The sequence below is a fragment of the Taurulus bubalis genome (assembly GCF_910589615.1).
Source record: "Taurulus bubalis genome assembly, chromosome: 18".
Lineage (NCBI taxonomy): Eukaryota > Metazoa > Chordata > Actinopteri > Perciformes > Cottidae > Taurulus > Taurulus bubalis.
Window position 1 is genome coordinate 5,365,699 of NC_136606.1, and position 14,556 is coordinate 5,380,254.

Here is a 14,556-nt window from a genome sequence, read left to right on the forward strand (position 1 = left end):
AATCTGTGTTTTGTTCATTTAAATGAAAAAAATATTAAATTCTTTGTGATGTTCAATGAATCTCAGTATATACATCTTCTTTAACTCATAAAAGAAAGATATCAGAAGCAGCTGTATCATGTTGATATCAAACCAGCGTCTGTAAATTCTGCTTTATGTAGTATTTTTCATATTGGCTTTGAGATTCAACCACTGACCTTTTATGTGACATTTTAAAGGAGCAAACCCCCACAGGGAGCGTTAGTGAATCCCCAACAACATGCTGACTGCACAGAAACCACAGACATCCAAAACACACCCAGATGAAACACAGACAGCAAGGGAGGATCAAGTGTACTTAGTTATGTTGGATAGGTAAAGAAAGAAGCACTAATATTGCTGCTTTTGAAAATGAAATAAAAATAAAACTTCCGGAAAAAGAGCTTTTAGAAAACTATTAATATCAGAAAGAAATATAAATATACAAACATCAGTGTACGGCCTCTTTGGAGATCACAGACTGTATATAATTCCATACACAAATATAACGGGATCAACAAGGCTTTGCCAAAGGGTTCAGTTTATTTTAATGAGTCCTTTGTGTCATTAAACGGTTGTTCGTGATTGCATTCATAAATCATCACAGATGGTGGCTCCGGCTATAGCTTTCATGCCTGCAGGCGTTTGCTCTCATTCATGTCTAAACGATAAGAAAACGGTGTTTGATTGTAAATTGAAGTTGATAATTTGTGGAATTAGACTCATATTTCAATTGATATATCCCTTCTTTTTTTCTTTTTTTTACCTTAGCCTATATCAAAATGTACAGTGTCCATCTCATTGCAGGGTGTATATGACAAAACATTGGATATCAATCATGGTTTTCTCGATACTTGAGGTGAAGATCAACTGCAGCAAGTGAAGCAGTCACGAGTAATAAATACTTTTGGAGTAACGAGCCCCTGCAGGAGAGAGGAGGGACCCGCGCGCACTTTCGTGTATTTGAAGAAGTCTGCTCTTTGCTTCCTCCGCCGGAGGCGCGCAATTTTGGAGCAGCCGTCCACCCAAAGAAATAGGTCTACAACTGGCGGGCAGATGCATTAGTTGGCATTCAGTGTCCGTATGGAGGGTAAGTTCAGCGCGCCAGGGGACAAAATGTTGGGGATGGATGGAGTCACGACGCACGACGCGGCGCAGTTCGTCATGACTTGAAGTGACGTGTAAATTTAGGTTGGACGCAATTAGGCATGGCTCGCGTGTGCTGCATATGTACCAGCAGCTGTAGCTTATAGGTGCTTTATTTGACGACACTTTTTTTTCTGGTAGGGGGGCTGCAGTTCATTTTGATTTGATTTTTATTGCACAGTTTTCTTTTCTTTTTTTTAAAGCTGACATTTCGCCGCAGAATTGTTGCGCCTGAACTCTTAGCACTATACATGAATATGAAGTGAGGAGACTCGGTCAAGTATTTGCGGATTTTCTCTCCTGGGAGGACGCTGCTTTTTCTGCTCCGTGCACCTGTGGACGCCTGTAAGAAAAGAAGAAACAAATAAACCACCGTGGACGTCTTTTTCCTTTTTCTTTTTTTCTTTCTCCATTTTTCTTTTTCACCAAACGTGTTTTTTTTGTTCATATTTGTAGGGGCTCTCCTGCAGCATACAGCGTCTGTCGGATGCGCGGCTGTGTTTTCGGTAGTCGGAGAGGTCTGCTGAGATTCAGCACCACATCAGCGTTGGACAGCTCCGGGTGGTCGGCTGTGGATGGGCTCTGTCGGTCTCCGTGTCTCCAGCAGCTCATAACTACCGGCAACGATGGCATCACCGGGCTTCTGGTCTCTCGGCGCAGATAATTCGGGGGCCAACGCCGGGAGTCAGAGCCCCAGCACAAGTGAGTGGCTTTTTTCTGTGTCTTCAAAGCACCTCTGATGGACCACGGGGCGCTCTCTAATTCCAATGCATTGTCTCGATGCGTTTGGCGACACTGGCGCCGAATGAACATCCAAAAACAGGCCTGCAGAATCTTTTTAGTCGCCACATCTGCTTTTACAGCTTTTATTGTTTCACCCTGCAGGATGCAAGAATTTCGTATAAAGAGCTCTTTTTTTTTTGCTTCTTGCATGCGCCTTTTTTTTTATCTTAAAGTTGGACTCTGAACCCCGAAGCCTGCTCATCCGTATGTGATTTATCTTCTCTCTAACAGCCAGGGCTTGGTGCCAAGCGGCGGCCCAGAAATTATCCGGAGGACTTGGATCGAAATTATGTGGTACGTCGGCTCACGGCGGAGGGTGTGTGTGTGTGTGTGTGTGTGTGTGTGTGTGTGTGTGTGTGTGTGTGTGTGTGTGTGTGTGTGTGTGTGTGTGTGTGTGTGCGTGTGTGGAGGGGGGTGGGGTGTATTTACGGCTCGGCCTCATCGCCACGGTATTAAAAATGTGTTTTTTTTGTTTTCTATTGTATTTTATTTTTCGTCCAAAGCGCTGCTAAATGTCCCGGAGGTGGAGAAACCCGCCGACCCGGCCGCCAAGCAGCCGCCGGAGGAGACCGAGGCTGCCGGCTCCTGCGGCTCCTGCGGCTGCAACAAATCCTGCAACTGCACCAAAGCTCCCCTGGTCTTCTCCGACCTCTATTCAACAGGTACAAGGAGCAATGCCGCTGCATGTCAGACACATCTGTCACATCTGGCTCATCGGAGTCACAGCGTGGCCTCGCTTTGGATTATCGTGACTAGTGGAGAGAGAAAAATGCCATTTTGTAGTTGGTCATTTAAATGAAATGAAAGGAAAAACATCCCGCAGTAAAATGAATGAACACGTTGTAAATCGACTTTACGCCGATTGTTTTCATTTAAATGTAATTTTATTGATTTTTCATTGTTCACAGCGTAAATTAAAAAGGCAAACGAAATGTAAATAAATGGCAGAACGTATGCCTGTTTGGATGAAATGGATCCCCACCCTTATATATACATTGATGTAATATCTACAATATTCTGCGCGTTCACGTGAACATGTATCAGCAGTTTTTCGGAGAGGTCACCTTCAGCAGAACCTCTTGAGGTGTTGAACGTCGCAGAAACTTCTAAAAACTTCTTTCAATTTTTAAGACACGATGTAACGAATTGTGGACTTTTTTTGTGAAGGCCTGCAGGATAATTTACCCAAAAGAAAAAGAAAAAAGGCCTACACTTGTGCATCTTAATGTTGCATGCAAACAGGCGCTTAGAGGCCGCTCTGCACGGAAGTAAAACTCACAAAATGTCTCCCACGCTGCTGCTTACAGACCTGCTGCCCGCGCTGGACAGCGACGCCAAAACCATGACCTTCCTGCAGGAAGTCGTGGATATTTTACTGGCCTACATCGTGGAGTCCTTCGACCGGGATACCAAAGTTATTGATTTCCATTATCCGAACGAGCTGCTGAAGATGAACAACTGGGAGCTGCAGGGCGACCCGGCCTCGCTGGATGACATCCTGATCAGCTGCCGCGCGACGCTCAAATACGCCATCAAGACAGGTCAGCCTCGGCCTGATGACGCGTGCTGATACATAGCTGCTTCATTTACTTTTATTAAAACATGCTGAACGGGTTCAGTGATGCATGTTAGGAAATATGCACGTTTTATTTAGGCCTAAAGCCTGGCCTGCAGCTTGTCTTTATGTCAAATATGTCGAAATCACCACAGACATTTAATATATTATACAATAATCATAAAGTGCAGGTACTATATTACAACACAGACAAGCTAAAATATGTAACAGATGATAGAATCTACCAGAAAATCAGTAATTAGCAAATTAAAAATATTTTTAAGTGGATACTATTCCCCAGTTTAATGAAGGATATCCTACAAAAAAAAGCATGCATATAGTGTCGACAGAATAAGGCAATCTGTGTTTAAAATATATAAATGATTGTGTCCTCCCCCTCCTCCTCCTCCTCCTCCTCCTCCTCCTCCTCCTCCTCCTCCTCCTCCTGGCCACCAGACCGATAAATGCAGTGACGCAGTAAATCTGGTTCACCTAGTGGGAGATAATGGGCTAATAACCGCTCTTCATAGGCCAAGTCCATTATTCTCTCCTCGCTGACACACTGGAGAACATTTACAGACAGATTTCATCCCCCAAAAAACCAACAAAGATATCTGTTTTTCATAGATTTTTTGGCAACACTGTACATTGATCTCCCTTGCCTGTAAACATTTAATAATAAGCACATAACTGAAATAAGGACATTTTTAATGCACAGTATTTGTCACCATTCAAAACCCCTCCTATGAAGACACATTTTATATTATTAACTGTCTTTTACTATATTGTATTTTCCATAGACATACATTATATTAATTGTCTATTACAGTAAATATGTATAAACTGGTATAATGCTGGATTTGAAGGGTAAAAGTAAAGTGTCACATTTTATGTTTATATTATAAATTAAATTGAGATTCATCTTGAATCAGACTTTTACATCCACCTTATTTAGGACACATTATGTTTTTAAAACATCCACATTTAATGTATTCAGTCTCAAACCTCCTCAGTGTGTGACGTGTTCTGTTTTATACATCAAAGGTGGGAAACCCCAATTTTGGTGTTTATACCCTTCACTAAACTCCCAATGCATTCATCTCGAACGTCACTGCAGCTGCATTTGTAAGCTGCAATTAAAGCGTTTAGACGATGACAGCTTCTGTTTTCTTTCACACACGCTCGGCATAAACACACGGGAAGCGTATTTAAATGTTCCTCGACACCAGATCAAATGTTAAAAAATTGCAGCCTGTCTCGTGCACTTCTTCTCTCATTTTTTCTCCTTACACTTCCAGCCCACCCCAGGTACTTCAATCAGCTCTCCACAGGATTAGACATGGTCGGACTGGCAGCCGATTGGCTGACGTCCACCGCCAACACCAATATGTGAGTATGTGGCCAGTGCTCCATCGTGATAATGACAATGAATTCCATTTCCGGTGCATCCGTATCCGCCGTCTGCACGGGCTGATAGCGGCTTCTTCTTTTTTTCACTCAATCATGGCAAATGAAAAGGGTGAATTGAAATGAAAGGCAGATCCTCCCCCTTTACTCCCCCTTTACTCCCCCTCTGCACTCCTCCCACCTCTGCCTTTTATCCCTTCCCCTCACATCGGATCTCCATGGGGATTCAAGGGGGGAAAATTAGCCCTGAAATTAAATTCTGACTAATCTGAAGCTAATTTCTGTCTGTGTGTGTTTTTGTGGTGATAAACTCGGCAAGAGTCAGCCTTGGCAACTGTGTGCCTCTGCAAAAATACGCCTGCTGTTGACACAAGGGAGGGGGTGTGTGGTTTAAAATGACTGCAGCTAATACACCGTGTGTTGGTGGAAAAACATTGCAGGAGGCACATATGGGAAATGTGCTTTTTACTGCAGCAAGGATGATGAAAATGTGAGATTTCTGTACAACAAAGAGCCTCGGGCCTGTGGAACGTGGAACAAGAAAAGAGAGTACATTTTGTTCGAAAGCAGGAGTGCAAGGCAAGACATTGCCTCTTTTAGAAATGAAGGCGAAGCCTGCGCAGGCAACACTCATTCTACATGTTTTGAACGCAAAATATATATTTTTACCCTTCAAGAGTTTAATTGATTTAGTGTTACAAGAGACGTCAATTTCCCCTCTAAATATGTCCCGAAACACACAAACTGCAGGTAAAAAAAATGGAAAAAAGTCTCTTTACTCCCTATTTTTTGGTGGGGTGATGAGTCACGGCACATTGTGTGTAACCAACCCGCACCATGTGATGTCTCTTGTGTAACGCAGGTTCACCTACGAGGTGGCTCCTGTCTTTGTGCTGCTGGAGTACGTCACTCTGAAGAAGATGAGGGAGATCGTTGGCTGGCAGGATGGGCGAGGAGACGGCATTTTCTCTCCTGGTATGTAACCCCACCGCCTCTCCGTCTCACTCAAAATGGAACTGCCTGTGTGTGCGTGTGTGTGTGTGTGTGTGTGTGTAATGTGTCAATTTGCATTTTGATGATATAAATGGAACTCGTTTCAAAGCCAATTAGCATAAAATTATTTTTCCAACTTCAGCCCCCACCTCGTCATCCTCCAATCTCTAATTTATCTGGTGCGTTTCTGTTTGGCACGTGATGAGGAGAGCAATCATTGGGGCGCGATTTGACGACAAACCCCGTGATTGGCTTTGACATTGTGGACAGTTGGAGGCCGTGTCAACCCCTCGATACGCTGTAAACAAAGGATGTGTTTTGTTCACGTTGTGTCATTATTTCAAGCATGCACGGCCATTTTTTTAAAGCTTCGGCTCTGCAGCCCTGCATCGTTCCCACGAGACTCTTCCTGTTCAGTCTGTGCTGCCGACTGGCTGTAAACCACTGACCCCTGTCTGTCCTCCAGGTGGTGCTATTTCCAATATGTATGCCATGCTGCTGGCCCGCTTCAAGATGTTCCCCGAAGTGAAGGAGAAAGGAATGTCATCGGTTCCCAGACTGGTGGCCTTCACATCCGAACATGTAGGCATTCGTGTTTCAATCCAGCACATAAATCAAACATCAAATAATGAGCATCGATCACTATTTTAACAGTTTTCTTGACATGAAAAGTCAAATCATCTTCCTCTTCAGTGCAGGAACAACTTCAAATACTTTCTGCACATTTAGTCTGTGGCTGTGACTGAAGTGTGTGTTTTGAGTCACATTATATGTCACTTTCTTCATCTATAAAGGACATTTGAAAGATGCCATGGCAGCGTCCAGATAAGTTAAACACAATCTGTCTCTCATGTTCGCTCCGTTATCTTTCAGAGCCATTTCTCCATCAAAAAGGGAGCAGCAGCTCTTGGCATCGGGACGGAGAGTGTGATCTGCATCAAAGCAGATGAAAGGTAAAGCCGGCCTCTCGTTTCAGCTCTAGAACCCAAAGGGAAAACATTAGAAGTTGAATCCCACTGGTGGAAAGGAGCTTAGTGGATTTACTCAAGTCCTGCATTAAACGTGCATGTGCTTTGATTACATTCTTCCTGATTCTGGAGCTTTAATTCAGAGGGAAATATTGTACTTTTACTGGTCTATATTCATATGCTTGTTGTAGTTACTAAGCTTATACAATATCATAAATCAAATCAGTGGTTTCCAACCTTTTTACAACAAAGTAGTGTCTTTTGGGGTCAACTGAGAGCCCTTTCCCAGCGAAACGTCTTAGATTATCTCATTCAAATAACTCTACGTGGCCCAAAGAGGTAAAACTCTCAAATATTCCCAAAAGAATTTAATAATTTCTGTTGCAGAACTTATATTTAAAAAATGTCCCCTCAGATTAATCATGTATGTGTGTATATAAAGTATTTAAAACTAGCTCCACCTCAACCGGCTGCATCACCAAAATGCTGCTTCCACATTGATTCATCAATTAGGATTTCGCCTGCGGGACTTTTACTTCTAATGTCGTATTTACATATTGCAAATGATCCAAATACATAATTGACCAACTCGAGAAGCAACTAAAGCTTGTTTTTTTTTCATTGGCAGTGGTAAAATGGTCCCATCCGACCTTGAGAGGAGAATACTGGAGGCCAAACAGAAGGTAACGTGCCACACATTAACAACACGGCTATAAATACTGCAGATATTACTTCGCACAGCCCTCCTTTTCTCTCGCTGTGGCGATGAAACACGTTGGCGTTGTTATCGCTGCATCGGCTGCTTTCATGTACAATCGTTCCCCGTCCGTTCCTCCGCAGGGCTTTGTTCCCTTCTTTGTCAGCGCTACGGCCGGAACAACAGTGTACGGAGCCTTCGACCCTCTCATCGCCATTTCTGACATCTGCAAAAAGTACGACGTCTGGATGCACGTGGACGTGAGTGGAACGAGTTCACCTTCGTATGAAATGTGCATATAAACATCTCCTGCTGTTATTGCCTTTAACAAATAAAATCTCTCCACCGGAGGGACTTTAGTGGAGGAATACACAGAAATACTGAGCTCGCCAGTGACTTTGACAAATCTATTATGTCTGCTGGCCTCTAACGGCTCGCGGTTGACCCAGATAGGAGCCAGCCATTTCCTATCTAACACTGGGGGATTAGAAAAAGTGGAACAGAGGCTGTAAATCACCTCCTCCCCTGACTTTGCCATCATGGGCCCTCTCACTGAAGGAACTCGATCTGTTAATGAAGGTGATTTAGTCCTGACAGGGGGACACCTCTATTAAGAGACATAAATGGCCTTATCTATCATCCCTCAACTGGCTGAGATGGAGGGGAAGAAAACACGCTGCTTTGTAGCTGATGCTTTCATGGGGATGTGTGTATTTGTGGATGAGAGTAAGAGTGTTTGAAGGCCTTGCTTGCAGAATCAATAGTTTATTTTAAATCACTTCATAGCCCTTTAAGCCCTAACCCTTAATCATATTTATTGTGTTTAGAGGTTGTACATGGGGATTATATATTATTGTAGCCCTGATTTATATGTTTAATTTGATACCTAACATGTTTTTTATTTTTTATTTTAATTTACACCATGTTTTTTTCTTGATTTTTTTCTTGATTTGTATTTTCAGAAGGTTAAAACCCATTTTTATAGAATTGCTTCTAAGTGAAGTCGTCCTTTTATGTCCATTTATGATCTTTTATGCAGTTATTTTGTTCCCCTGTTTTTGTTTGTTTATTTTATGTATTTATTTGTTTGTTTTCTATTCCATTTGCTCATTTTTTTGTATTTGTTTGATTTTGATGTATTCATTGCCTTTATGGTAATGTCCTTTTTTGTTTACTGGTATTTAAGTTATGTATAACTACACTTTGTAAAACTTTGTTTTTAAAAGGTGCTATATAAATAAAGTTATTATCATTATTATTATTATTATTATTATTATTTACTTGACATTATGATCCAGAGATGCTTGTAAAGACATTTATACATTAATGGTGCCACTGTTTAAAGTTCCTTTTTTAAAGGACCCTAAAGTTGTATTTACAGGGTCACATGATCACGATTGTCTGTCTGTGCTTTCAGGGCGCGTGGGGAGGAAGTCTCCTCATGTCCCGGAAGCACCGGTGGAAGCTGGATGGAGTTGACAGGCAAGTGAAATTCATTTTTGGCAATCTGACAAGAAGCTAGAGAGCATTTGAAGTAACGAGGCTAACGAGGTTGTTTCTTCCGACTGCAGGGCCAATTCAGTGACATGGAACCCACACAAGATGATGTCGGTCCCTCTGCAGTGTTCGGCCCTGCTGGTCAGAGAGGAGGTAGGCCTCTACACACACACACACACACTCACACACACACACACACACAGTGCGTGTGAGTATATCTGCTTTCCTGAGGTGATTTTAAGCGTTCTTTGTGATTCCACAGGGTCTGATGCAGAACTGCAACCAGATGCACGCCTGTTACCTGTTCCAGCAGGACAAACACTACGACCTTTCCTACGACACCGGGGACAAAGCCATGCAGTGCGGACGCCACGTGGACATCTTCAAGCTGTGGCTCATGTGGAGGGCCAAGGTAGTTTGCTCTCCTGGCCTCGTGTTTACATATAGGCATGCTTGAGTTACGGCTTTTGGTCATATGACAAAAACAAAAAGGGTTTTCTGGGATTTATTCTCAAACGTATACATTTTAAACCTAACTTATTTTTTCAGGAAAGAATATGGAAAACTTGATGTGACTGAAAAGTATTTTTCTCTTATGTGAAAGATCAACAAAAGTTAAAGATTTACCTAATTTTATTGGAGTCAAACCCTGAACCCTGAATATTGCCTTTTTTTTAAGTCGTGGATATTTATGTTCATTTTATTTGGATGTTCCTTTGCATTTAGTTTTGGCACCTTTAATATTGCTTTTTGGCATAGTTGTCTCACATTATACATGCGTGATAAATGCATCAGTGCCAACACACTGGATTAAATGCACATTTTGGATATTCTTATCCAATTTTCCTGCAGAAAAATATGATTTGTCTCTTCCATAAGTTAGATTTAGCCAGACAGATGTTTCTAATACATTCATATAAAGATTGCTGTTTTTGCTGGAATTTAAAAGCTAAATGGTCTTTAAATATGTAGGATCCCAAATTATTTACAATGTCACAAGGGATTTTGTATTTTAACAATACAATGCAATAGATGTTTGTTTTTTGGCCCAAAACACCACCAATAAGTTTCATTTTTGGCCCTCCAAAGGAAAGCGTCTTGGTCTAAATAAACGTTTCAGAACTAACAGATTCAAACGTTTCCTTTCTTTAGGGCACCATCGGGTTTGAGGCTCAGATCGACAAGTGTCTGGAGCTGTCGGATTACCTCTACAACAAGATCAAAGACAGAGAAGGATACGAGATGGTCTTCAACGGGAGAGTACGTCCACATTTTACTTTTACTCTCCACAAGAATCATCACCCATCCGCATAATCAGAGAAGAGTAGCCACCATTAGCCCACGTTGCTTCTCCTACCTCCGTGACTTGATTGACACGCAGCGTGCTCCTGCTTTGTGTTGGATGAATGCCATTTGTACCTCTAGCCGCCAGTATAATGTGCCGCTATTATGTTTAATGAATAGCACAGAGGCCTGTAATTGCTCATATGCATATGAATGGGCGACGTCTGAAATATCCTCTACGACGGCCCAAACATACGACGGGGTTATTAAGCTAAAAACTCTCTCGCTATGAGGAGTGCTTGGACACCCAGAGTCATTTATAGTGAACGCTTTAATGGTTCAAGTCTTATTGTTTCCCCCGCTGAGCCACAAAAGACTGACAGCGTCATCACCCAAGTCTTCTGGGCGGCGGCCCAGGTGCTCACTTGTCTGCAGCTCCCATCGAGCCATTACATCCATCTGATGTTGAATATATATGTATAAATGAGTGTGTGTGTGTGTGTGTGTGTGTGTGCTTGGCCAGTCAAGATGTTGGTAATGAATGATCTACACCCCCGGCTGCTCCAGCAAGGCTTCACATGCCAAAATAAGAGCGCTGCGTTGGCTTTCAGACATTTAGAGCATGTCTGAGGAGGAGGCAGCTACCTGTCTGATGCTGGGAACACCTAATGGATTTATTTTGTTTACGCCGTGCAAAGCCTTTCTTCAAACAGAATCCGCTCTGCCTCGAAGAAACCGACAGGCTGCGGTTTTTAATTTGTGGTATTTGTAGCATTTCCAGCAAAGACGATGGTAAAATATGTGTGAATGTTTACTGCATCTATATTTATGTAGTTGTCGGTTTATGTAAATGTGATATGTGTTTTTACAGACTGACACATTATTTACATTTTTTACAAATAATGTTTGTTTTTAATAACAATGTTAAAGTCACTCTGGGATATGGGGTTATAGCATGTCCTAAATTATTCTTGCAGCCTAAAACCTCCATTCATTTTGTATTTATTTGCAAATTGAAGGCAGTGCAATAGCTGAGGTTACCTTTCTGCCTGATAAAGTTGATATGAGCAACATTAGTGTGTCTGACCGATCCGACAAATGTGAGAATATTCACTCTCCTTTAAGCTGTGTTTTAGCAACTGCTGAAGGAATGTCAGGTCCTTTAGCTGCTAAATGCTCGACAGTGATTACGAGTTGCTAACTTTGTGGGGTGTTTTGCTAAAATGACACAAACTGAGACTGAAACAAAACTAGGGATGCACGTAAAAGTCACGTTGTGGGCCGTAGCATCAAAACAATGAGCTGAAAAAAAGCAAAAACGCTCTGTAAATTTGAGGTAAACTGAGTCTGGTAACAGGTTTCTGTGTGTTTATTACTATTAGTAATTATTTTTGCATTACACATCAATTACTTCATTGTTACTGAAAAAATACACACATAGCATACAGGAGCTTTATAATAGCTAATAGTCTTTGTTGCTTGTAGTCATGCGATTATAGAATCCCTAAAATCTTAAATATGTATTTTTTAAAAGATAAAAGTGAGATAATCTTGATGATTTTGATGCTACCCTGTGACCAAGGACAAGTCAAGTCAAATTCTACACGTAGTGGCTTTAATTTGAACAAACAGACGTTTGGAAAAACAATCATATGATCATGACACATTGAAAGTCTGTAACATTGAAGCGTTCATGAGTGTGTGTGTTCGTTCCTCTCACCTCTCGTGTGTGTTCCCACAGCCTCAGCACACCAACGTCTGCTTCTGGTACCTCCCTCCTGGGATCCGCTACATGGAGGACAATGAGGAGAGAAAGAAGCACTTGCACAAGGTGGGCGAGCCGAGATAAGAAGCCTGACTATAATATCTAACAAAACACCTTTTCGTTTCACTCCGATCCAGCTTGACCATCACATGTCCCCCCGGTCATCAGGGACAACATGGCGACCACTTATACTCAGGATTAAATACATGCGTTGCCATACATGAGGTGCACTTAGTACATTGTGACAGTGTTACTCACAGAGGGAGGGGTATCACAGGCCTGACTTAAAGAGAGTAACGGGCCGACTAATGGACAATTAGGACAAACAGATGGGGGACGTGCCGCCCACACAAAGAGCTCTCTGTCTCCGTAAAACCATCCACCATCCATCGTGTGTCGTAGCACGACAAGTGGAGAAAGGTCCTTTTGTTTTCTGAAAGTTTGATTGGAAAAAAGTTAATAAAACTGCAGTGGATTCGCCTCATGGAAACCGAGTGTTTGGACCGCTCACTCAGTGTGATGTTGAGGAAAACGTCCAAACTTGGGGCGCTTGATTTCTACTTCATGACTTATTCTGAAGGATAACTGGAAATTTGCCAAAAGAATGATTTGACAGAAATCTGCAGTTGCTGATTGATTATTTTACAGAAACGGCAAAGGGACACCTGCAAGAGATTAGGAGGTATTATGGGATGAGAGCTACAGGACAGAAGTCGCCACTGCTCTGCTGTGACCCCAGTGGTGGAAGAAGTATTCTTAGTCTGTCCACGGATAATTTTGCTGCATAATATTTTGGGTGCTCATTCATAGCTGCATAAACTAAGACCTCTCGTGGTTGCGGTGACTCAAATCTTCTCAGAACACCTTTAATTGGCTTTTTATTTTTATTTTTTTACTGCTATTGACTTAGTCCTCGCTCACTTCTCTTAACAGGCCCCCGGCCAGTGAGGGGCCTGTAAATTCAGCTGAGTGCATTTTCTCACCTCCCTTCTCCTAATACTGTATGTGTTCTCTTTTTTTATTGTTTTGGATCTTGTGTTGGGCTTATGGGATAAATGTGTGCAACATGATAACATATTTTTTTTATTTTTCGAGACTCTCCTGTTGTTGTGGGGCAATTTACATCTTTATCGTCCTAACAAGCACATGATGACGTCACAAAACTCCCAACATAGCTAAATTAAAAACACCTCCAGGGTAGTTGGAGCCTTTAATCTCAAGCAATGCATTAGATTTAATACGTTTATCATATGTTTTGAGTGTAAAATCTAAGTAACATTTGCAGTTGAATAAAAGTAGTGGACTGGAAATATAAAGTAGCAACATTTTTAAGTACTCAAACTATATTTGAGTACTTAAAAATTGCACGCAACCTACAAGCTCATTTCATGAGTGATCTAGTTTATTTTGTGCCTTGTAGTAAATACATATTTCTAGATATATTTGAGCCGGTATATATCCATGCATAGCAGCGATGCATAGCAGCAACAGCACATGTTAGATAAACTGAAGCAGGCCGTCAGGTATATATATATATATATATATATATATATATATATATATATATATATATATATATATATACCTGCTCAAATGAACCACACAAATGATGAAGAGTTTCTGCAGTGGTCTTCATACTGTATGCCCTGACTCTTTCAGGTGGCTCCAGTGATAAAGGCCAGGATGATGGAGTACGGGACAACCATGGTCAGCTACCAACCGCAAGGAGACAAGGTCAACTTTTTCCGCATGGTGATCTCAAACCCCGCGGCGACCTTCGAGGACATCGACTTTCTTATCGAGGAGATCGAGCGACTCGGCCACGATCTATAAGACTCGTCTCTCCGACTCCTCCTGTACTTTTCCCCTTGACGGATGTATTGTTTGTCGTGAATGTACTGGTAAACTTTTTTCTTTTCTCTCTCTTTCCTCCAAAAGTCACATATTTAAGAGTATATTTGAAGAAGAAAAAAAAAAGATCTACAGATATATATCCATATATTATGTGTTGTAGCTTTGCCGTGGACTAACTTGGTCCAAAGCTATGTAGAAGTGCTTCTGTCTGCCTTTCCTGTAGTGTAGTAGAGCCCAGTGAGTGATGTAACTCGTACTTTTTGTGATATGAAACGCTTGTGTAATAGGGAAGAGTTATATTTTTTGGGATCATTTCTGATTTGCAGAGTATGTTGTTAAGTGCCAAACGTGGTCGTGTTCTATTGTAACTTTACATTTTAAACTTCTGGTTTAAAAAAAGAAAGAAAAAAAAAAAGCACTTCACCTTACCTCAGCGTAATCAACTGCCTTTACATCTGCACATAGTACGTCAAGCAGTGATGTCGGACATTATTCTCCTGACTGGTGATGCATTGCAGCAACAGCACATGTTAGATCAACTGAAGCAGGCCGTCAGTAGTAAATATGTGCAAAAGAAGGCATTTCCATC

General features: G+C 41.7%; 1 protein-coding gene across 1 annotated transcript; it reads left to right on the forward strand.

Annotated features, from left to right (window-relative positions):
* Positions 1-1,790: 1,790 nt before the first annotated feature.
* Positions 1,791-13,946, forward strand: gad2 (glutamate decarboxylase 2; the record flags this gene model as incomplete). Its single annotated transcript, XM_079234342.1, has 16 exons — positions 1,791-1,866; positions 2,179-2,241; positions 2,451-2,609; positions 3,255-3,488; positions 4,801-4,891; positions 5,772-5,884; positions 6,369-6,484; positions 6,776-6,855; positions 7,499-7,553; positions 7,711-7,827; positions 8,985-9,049; positions 9,139-9,217; positions 9,327-9,476; positions 10,217-10,324; positions 12,090-12,179; positions 13,773-13,946. 16 exons carry the CDS (start codon positions 1,791-1,793, stop codon positions 13,944-13,946), a joined length of 1,770 nt encoding a protein of 589 aa, XP_079090468.1.
* Positions 13,947-14,556: the final 610 nt, after the last annotated feature.